General features: G+C 39.2%; 1 protein-coding gene across 1 annotated transcript; it reads left to right on the forward strand.

The window, feature by feature from the left end:
- The first annotated feature begins 2189 nt into the window (after nt 1-2189).
- Nucleotides 2190-9090, forward strand: LOC135507393 (visual system homeobox 2-like). The gene is made up of 5 exons (XM_064926941.1): nt 2190-2672; nt 3075-3159; nt 4418-4541; nt 7819-7999; nt 8385-9090. The coding sequence occupies exons 1-5, from the start codon at nt 2252-2254 to the stop codon at nt 8696-8698; spliced, it is 1125 nt and encodes a 374-aa protein (XP_064783013.1). The 5' UTR covers nt 2190-2251; the 3' UTR covers nt 8699-9090.
- The last annotated feature ends 347 nt before the right edge of the window (nt 9091-9437 follow it).

Genomic DNA, 9437 nt, shown 5'->3' on the forward strand with positions numbered 1-9437 from the left:
TCTACATCGAAATGGGGTTATCTTCAAACGTGTAAATTATATATTGAATGAGCCGCTCTGTAGCCATGGATAGGTCGGTTTTAGCCTGACGTAAATCAGAGAGCCTGTGGGCTAATGGTATGAGGTGTCTTGTTTATACATGATAACCCACACCTGGCTCCAACGGGATTATGTCTCTATCAGTAGCCATGGCTGGACATCATCCGTAAATGTTCACATTCACAATAACATCAAGTTCCCATCGAATCAGTATGTGTCATTTCTTGTGGAATAACTAAATAAGCATAATACCTAACGCGCTTCTTGTCTACTTTAAACCAGGACATTTATTAATCTATTACCACGTGGCACTTAGATAAAATCGGAGTTTGCTTTGTCACCCTCAGATAGTTTCAACTCATTTCCATAAATTATCTGGGTGTAATTATCTGTCCAGATGTCCAAATTGTCCCACACACATCTCCAAACGCATCCAACCCCTATGCGGAAAACAATGATTGTATGACTTATTTGACCCATTAGTAGGCCTAATCGTACACCTGCTCACAACTAGCTTGACAAAAGAATGCTGCCATATACAAGCATTTAGCTACACCAACAGCATTTCGCTACACCCGCAATAACATCTGCTAAATATGTGTATGTGACCAATAAAATGTCATTACATTCGAAACTAACTAAGTAGGTGACTCTGTGAATTGAACCAAATGAAGTATACTATACCTCTCAAATGAAACGACTTATTCTGTGGAAAAGACCTCTGAGATATGGATAACGAATGCTATTGCAAGGAGAAAAGGTGGCTATCTAATCTAATTTATTGTTGGAACAATTATACGAATAATGCCAATTTAATTGATATAAAATCTATGTTTTTCAAATAGCCTAATTCGATCAAATTTAGAACAAAATAGTCGAAATAGATTTTGATGTTAAAATAGGCCTGCCTACATGTTCTCTCCAAATATTTAACCTAAACTGCCTTTATTCAAACAAAGTGAATCGTGCATATAAATTGCATTGGATTGCACCCGGGATTAAAATGTGAATTGAAGAGAAAAACAATTAGCAAGACAAATAAAGAAATGTATGTAACACATTAAACATCCGATAAAATTGTGACATTTTTGAAAATGGTAATCATCTTTATTAATTTGATTTCACTTTATGGACATCGTGTGGATCACATTTATGAACTCCCCATGCATCAGTAACTTTTTGGGTTTATGAGGTTTAATACAACTCGGACTATCATTTTCTAAACGATTGAAAGTGAAACAGTAGGCTAATGTTGCTTTTGTTTGTATACTTAATTAGACACCACGTTGTTTAATAAATACATTCTAATAGGCCTAAGCGTTGGTAGCCCATACTGTTTCCTAATTTTCCATTTCTCATGTGAAATAAATATATCCATAATCTGTAATGTACTGCGGCTGCTGTGAAATAGCAGTCTGTGGCGAGTCAAAGATGTGTGTTCGCGTCCAGCTGTCGTTTTGGAGAGGCTTTGATTTCTGTGTGGTTTCCTCTGTAGCATCTGGAGATCAATTATCCGTTCATGTGAGGCAACGGATGGACATGGAGATCATAGAAGATAGAAGTAGCACTAGAAGCTGGTCTGAAATATATTCAATGAAGAGGCTAATAGCCTAAACACTGACTAACATGCATTTTAATTTTATGAAATCAAATCGGTAACTTAATCCAGATCCCAGGTCGATTCAATCCCTCTCAAGTAATTGTAATCCTGCATGAAACGTATAATATCGAGATCACGTTTAAATGCCAGAATAATTGTCATATTCTATGTACAGTATAAAAGGTCACACATATCAATGAAAAACATAGCAAACGGCGTGTGGCTATATATTTTTCTCAGTACATTGGATGGATAGCATAGCTTCGTATTAGCCTACATTCTTCAAGTCAGTCCACCCGTTTCATCTTCTTTATCCACAGGCGTTTTGGGTTAACCTGGCACTCTGGTTTGTGTAGCCTACCTACAGCCTTATAATATATCAGTTTTTTCGGAATAAGCCGTTTCCAAAGGCGCGTAATAATGCATGATGCGCAGGAATCCGGAAAAATCCCTCGTAGCTGATTGGCTGCTGGACTCTGACTCTTGTTGGGATGGACCTGTTGGATAAAAGGACCATTTTAGAGAGTCTCGAGTGATACATCGTGGCTAGTGCACTGGGGACTGACCTGTGAGCCGATACAAATAGGGAATAGGCCAACTATCGAAGACACCATGACAGGTAAACAAGGAGCTGCGGTGCTATCGGAAACGTTGAATATATCCAAAACGTCCTCTATCGGTGCTAACGGAGGGAATAACAGCCTGCACCAACAATCAAAGAACAGCGCCACGCACCCTCCCAGATGCACGGGATTCGGGATACAGGAGATTTTAGGGCTGAATAAAGAGCCTTCGGCGGCCCCGAGGAGCGCCTTGCAGTCGCTGCCAGCTGGGGCGCACCTGCTTGCCGCCAGGTCAATGCTTGGTCCCGCTGGTGTAGGAGTTGGGATGGGATTAATCGGGCCTGGAGGGATTCCGTCATTCTACAGGCAACCAGCGTTTTTGGAGGTCCTGCAGGATGCGCAGAACGTTCACTTGCAAACCCACAATAGAACTGTGGGACATCTGGACCACAGCCAGTCCCCCAGTTCAGGTAGGAATTGCAGTCGTCATTACATTAAAGACTTAAAATATACAGTTGTATTATTAGTAGTAGTAATAGTAGTACTATTGTTAGTAGTTAATCTATTATTCGTATTAGTGGTAGTAGTAGTAGTAGTAAGCTAGTATTAGTATTCATATTATTATTAGGCTGAACTTTAAAAGCACAATGGGATAACCATAGGCAACTTATAATATAAAATTATACTAACAATAATACAAATAGGCTACTTATGTCAGTATTATGACAAGAACAGAATATAATAACATCTTTGTTATACGTTGTTTCTTAGCCTACTCAATTTTAACACTACAATTGTGATAACATATTGAATATGTCTAATTCCTCAAACGAGTCATTTCATGTTATTCCAACGTTTTCTAATATTCACAGACTCAGAAGATGTGTCATCAAGCGAACGAAAACTCTCAAAGAACTCATTAAGCCAGAGCAAGAAACGGAAGAAAAGACGGCACCGGTAGGTGTTGCATTCCAACACATGATAGGCCTATTGTTGTTTATCAGAATGCTATAGCCTATTAGCTTCACATTCTGAAGCGCACGTTTCAAAAAAATTTTGTTTGGCCTAACGATACTTGTTTTTTGTTTAGGGATTTTGAACTGTCTTAATTCAAGAACAACTATTTTGGATTTTGTGAAGGCTATTGTAACAAGATTGAAAAATTAGAAAATGTATTGAAGAATTGAAAAAGTAGCCCATGCTAATTACTGAGCTGACAAACAGCTTGTCCTTTTCCAATATTAATAACCTTGTAACAAATATGGAATTACATTTAATAGGGTCTAGGCTTAGATGTTATAAAGTTAATACAAATTATTTTTATGCAGTTAGGCTTACAATTCATTTCCTTATTTAATGGTCTTTGGATTCCATTTTTCCATATAGGAAATTTATGATTTAGGCCTACAAGTGTGAATTTACAGGCTAGTCTACTCTAACAATTCCGTATTATTTCATACATTTTTATTAATTCATTTTGATGTACATTTGTTTCGGGGTGTGAAAGCATCAGCGTTTTGTTGCGAATCAGCCCCGGTCAATTCATGATGCATGGACCTATTTTGAATATAGACTTTTTACAATCGAGTGTATAGACCTAATAGTACACCATATGGATATAGCCTACCTTTTACTTATTAAAACGTTTCATAAAGATGTAGGCTTAGTCTGTGTAGACTTTATAATTCCTTTATGAGGGGGATGAGACATTGAAATGGAAATAGATCATTTCCTTTTCCTCCAGCATAAAGAAAGAAAAGGGATTAGATCCTGCTAAATGTTTTGCAAATCTTTTTTTAATTTATCCATTTATTTATACTCACTTACCGAGTGCATGAAAATGATGCAATATCCCTACACGTTGCTTTCTGGCTTACATGCATTGGCTACTGAATACTTGTTATTGTAATGAAATACTATGATCGGACAGCTGCTTTTGGATGGCATGTGGAGGAGAGGGTCGCTGCATTGAGTTAGGCCTACTCTATTTTTAAAATGCACCATTGTTTTGCATGTACCTAAGATTGAATGCATACCACCAAAACCTTTGTATATATAAGATGTGCGGCATGCATTGCGCCACCGTGCAAATTAAGGTGTGCATTTGTACAGCTGATCTGTTTAAATGAAATAATAGTCAACCGAGCTTGCCTATTTATTTGCATTGCGACCATTTTTTCGATGTGGACAATTTACATATTTCATATTTCTTCAGAACCATATTCACATCTTACCAGCTCGAGGAGCTGGAGAAGGCCTTTAATGAAGCTCACTACCCAGATGTGTATGCAAGAGAGATGCTGGCTATGAAAACAGAGCTTCCTGAGGACAGAATACAGGTATGACAGCAGGCTGTTGATGTTGGCAGTTTCTTATTGTATATCATGTCAGAGGAAATTTATTTTTTTCACTTGAGTTCTTCCTCCCCAACATAAATGCATTAAATTTATTAGCATAAACTAAAATAGCATTTACATGTCTCAGAACAGCATTATTCATGTTTATAGCCTATTATTTGTATTTATCTACTGGATAAAATGACTGGAATATTATGTCAGATATAGTTTATTTTTACTTACTTACTCAGTGTCCTTGCAAAGAAAATCAAACTGGAATATTGTTACTCTGCAAAATATTTAATACAGAAGAACTTGTGCTAATTGTAAAAAATCTTTCTCCAATTAAATGCGATTAACAGTGAATAATTCCTCTTCTTTTTAATATATGTTCTGCATTTATCTTAGAGCAAGCACTATTAAGCACTATTGATATCTGTCACTGGATACATTGTGACTGTGATCTGCTTTTGATATTGGCATTGTTAGCATTATTCTCTTGGAAATAATCATAATTCAATGTGCATGATAATGGTTGTAGTTTTGTTAACAAATGAATGATCAGTTGGGCCTTAAGGGCCCAATGCAGCCGTTTTTATATCAATAGAAAATCATTTCTGGCTAACAATGAAGTACCTTACTTAAATAGATTACCATTAAAATGGGCAAAAGTAGCTATTTATCAAAAAACTATTTCTCAAGCAAACATTTGGCTAGGACTGTCTGTGAGTGGTCTGAGGGAGGAGGGGAAAACTAGCTTTCATTAGCAGAGAGGTTTGGAACTCTCTTTGTTATTGGTCTATTAACCAATTTACCACATGGTGATGTCACCATGGAAAGCCAAAACTCCTGTTGAATATCATATCATTCCTTTATGGGCAGAAGGTGGTTTTGGGGTCCATGGACAGAGTACAGGACACTAATGGCTGGAATGGAGGAAATTAAATGGCATCAAACACCTGGAAACCACGTGTTTGATATATTTGATACCATTCCATTGATTCCACCCCAGTCATTACCACGACCCCGTTCTCACCAATCAAGGTACCGCCAACCTCCTGTGCTGCTGGTGATGTCATCACACCAAACAGGCTGAAATTTCAGGAAGTCTTTTCCAACAGCTCTTACACTAAAAGGGCATTACCATCAATTTCACAGCATTATTCCAACCTCATAATATACAGGTAACTGCCAAAATAAAAGACACACTTGAGTAAATGATGGATTCAAAGTATAGCAGGGGCTTCCACACGGGTGTGGTTCCTGAGTTAATTAAGCAATTAAAACATCCCATCATGCTTAGGGTCATGAATAAAAATGCCCAGTTGCACATTATTTTGGCTACCATGGCTAGAAGAAGAGATCTCAGTGACTTTCAAAGATGGGTTTCAAAGGAGCATAAGGGGTTTAAAGTGTGTGTGTGTGTGTCTCAGTCACCAGATCTCAACCCAATTGAACACTTATAGGAGATTCTGGAGCGGGGCATGAGACTGCGTTTTCCAACACTATCAACAAAACACCATCCTTGCATCCTTTCAATAGAGTGCCAGACACTTGTAGAATATATGCCAAGACACATCAAAGCTGTCCTGACGCCTCTGGCGGCTTGTGTCAGCCCAACGCCCTATTAAGATACTTTATATTGGTATTTCCTTTATTTTTTCAATTACCTGTATATAAAACATAGGAAAATCAAGATTTTGACTGCACTGGACCTTTACGTTGAAATAGACTCCTCTCAACATTTTTTGGCTTTAGCCGTGGGATTTAAATAGCCTTGATCCAGACTATAAAGCAGGTATTTAAAAAACAATGAATTGCCTAAAAAATGAAAAGTGGAGTGATCTAGGGCTAGCCTACTCTGCACTTCACGAACTAGTTAACCACATAATGTTTTACGGAGGATGCAAGTGAGCCCACGTAAATCGATCAGAGATGTCAAAGACACCTCGAGCAGCATCCTCGCCAGAGCAGATCATCTCTCATCAGGCGCAGTTGGATGTGAAACAATTTGTTCTCGGAGAGAAGCACTAACGACCTAATCATGCTATCAAGGCGGAAGAAGATTGCGGTGTGACCTGGACCATCCATCTGCCCGAGCGCCTTTTAATTTCGTTCTCATTAAGGCTCTTCGCCGCGAATAAATAATAAGGAAATAAATAAATAAAGGTAGGCTATTCCTATCCTAAATAAAATTAACACCCAATTTTCTCATAGATTGTAATTAGTTAAATCAGACGAGCTTGCCCTGTTCCAGGGGGAGGCTGGCTCGAGACACTGGGAGTTCAGACGAAATAACTACATTGAATTTATTAGCACGGGTCAATAGCGCCGTTCCCCCGAGTCCCGCTCGTTTAATTTCCCGTGATATTTGCCCGCCTGTCCACCATCGATTGGGCTTGAAATTAACTTATTTTTCAATCAGCCTCGGCGTGCCCTAGGGGTCGCTTCTGCTCGCAGCTTCCCCCTCGGCTTCCTTTGAGGGCCAGAGAAACAATTTCTCATAAAAAAGTATCTTGTATGAAATAAGGGCTATCATCAGAATTACCAGAAAAAGGTTCTAAATGGTTTTGATCATTTTCAATTTAATGTCTGGTCCCCCTCCACAGTCGAGACATCTTTGTGCTTGCCCCTCTTATTATTTTTTGCACTGCACCTACAGCCATCAGAAGTGGCCAAGGCTGTTTAACAGCTCTGTGTTGTGCTATGAAATCAATTTGGCCTCTCACTGAGCTGACAGATAGCCTGGGGGCCCCAACCACGACTAGTGGTTGGGCAAGTGAAGTATCTTAATGTTTTAGTCACTATCCATCTACACTACCTCAGGCTGGGGGGAGATAGGCACTGACAGAAGGCAGAGATCATTCAGGGACCACCAGCAGCCTGTATGGGAAATCAATGTGCTGAATCAAATCACATCAGTTTTATCTTATCACCACACATTACATAAGAGATCCTACAGATATCTCAAAACAACACAACACTGAAGTTAATGTTAACTGGAATAATAGTGAGAGAAACAAGACCAGATTAAGTTATGTAGTTTTCACAAATAAAATAAAATAATTGGTATAAAGGGCCATTAGGTCTGCCAAAGATTGGGCTGGAATTTTCACAGGGTGGACAACTGTGTCACAATGTGATGCCAGTGCTAGAGCCAGTTAAGGTGGTGGTGTCTGTCAGTTAGCAGACTCATTGATGCTGCTTGTGTCAGTGTGTCTGAATATTGCTAGTTTCAGTGTTGGTCAGGAGTACTGAATAATTCCTCCTGGGTTTACAGGTCTGGTTCCAGAACCGCAGGGCCAAATGGAGGAAAAGGGAGAAGTGCTGGGGTCGCAGCAGTGTGATGGCAGAGTATGGGTTGTATGGCGCCATGGTCCGCCACTCCATCCCCCTACCGGATTCCATCCTCAAGTCTGCCAAGGATGGCATCATGGACTCCTGTGCCCCATGGCTGCTTGGTATGAGACTAATGTTTTATCTACAGCAGGTTTCACCCTCCATGCTTACTCTCAGATATTTTCCATGTTTTACTTTCCTACTTGTGATTGTGGGTTGTGTTCCTCGTCATTCAGGGAAGAGGCCAAACACACCATTTCATACTTGATTTCATCTTTTCATCAAATGAAATGATCAAGATATCATAATTTACATATCGCTTAGTGGGAGAAAAAAACTATTCAGCAAATATTTACTATCGTTTTATACTTATTATGAATCCTCAATTTGAAGATCATATTCCTATAGCTAAATCAGAACTATTTCTTTGCTTACTATTTTCAGTTCAAGATGGCTTTCCAATCAGCAGACGCTTTTCTAAATCCGAATACCCACAATTCTTTACAGGGATGCACAAAAAGTCCATGGAGACCACGGTCGTCCAGCCAAAAGGGAAGTCCGATGTTCCCCAGCAGCCAGCCATTCAGAGGGCTGAAGAGTGCGACGTGGAGGAGAAGAGGGCGGAGGGCAAGTCACCCATCTCCAAAGAGGAACTGAGGGAGAACAGCATCGCAGCACTCAGGGCAAAAGCACAGGAGCACAGTGCCAAGGTGCTCGGGACTGTTACATGCGAGAGACCAGAGAGCAAAGTGGAGAGACAGGCGACAGAGGAAAAATCTAGTGGCCCTTTGAGTCCAGTGGAAGAGCCCAAGAGTCCATAGACCCTCACTTTGTACAGACTTTGCAGTGCCCTTGACTGTGCTCTAAACATCTGTATGGACTCAACTAGATTGATCAGTATTACAGTGTTCACTGAGAGGTTTTTACATGTTGAACATCCTAGATCTCTATTATACTGTTTTCAAATGACCTGCTTTATACTGGTCTTCCTATTGGAAAGATTAAATATCTACATTTGTATTTTATTGACTAAGAAAAACCCCAATGCACTTTCTGTCTTTCTTACTCACTGACATTCATACAAATATTGATGCTTACATATTGTTGAACATGGTTTAATATGGGGTTAGCAGTCCATACAGATGTATATTGTGACAACTCCTATAACTAGAAGACACCCACTCTACACATTTCTATCATTGAATATTCTTAAACTACTAATTCAGTGTGCAAAGTGCATACTTGTGTTTGTTATAATGAACCAATTAGGACATTTGTTGATATATAAGTTTGTTGATATATAAGTAGCCAATCTCTGAAACTATACTGTACTCTATATAGTGTTGATGCTGACTGTGTTTCTTGTCTAGTCGCTCAACTGAAGCGACTATACATCTGTGGGATGATGATGTACGAAAGGGATACCATTATTCCACTCATTTGGAACACACAATAATTAAAACGTCTTACATTGTTCTTATGCTGTATATAATGGAGATAAAGACGGCTCACAAAGGCACTGTTAAAATATACTTTCATGTAGTCTTTAAATGTTTGTGT

This window comes from Oncorhynchus masou, chromosome 21, assembly GCF_036934945.1.
Source record: "Oncorhynchus masou masou isolate Uvic2021 chromosome 21, UVic_Omas_1.1, whole genome shotgun sequence".
Taxonomy (NCBI): domain Eukaryota; kingdom Metazoa; phylum Chordata; class Actinopteri; order Salmoniformes; family Salmonidae; genus Oncorhynchus; species Oncorhynchus masou.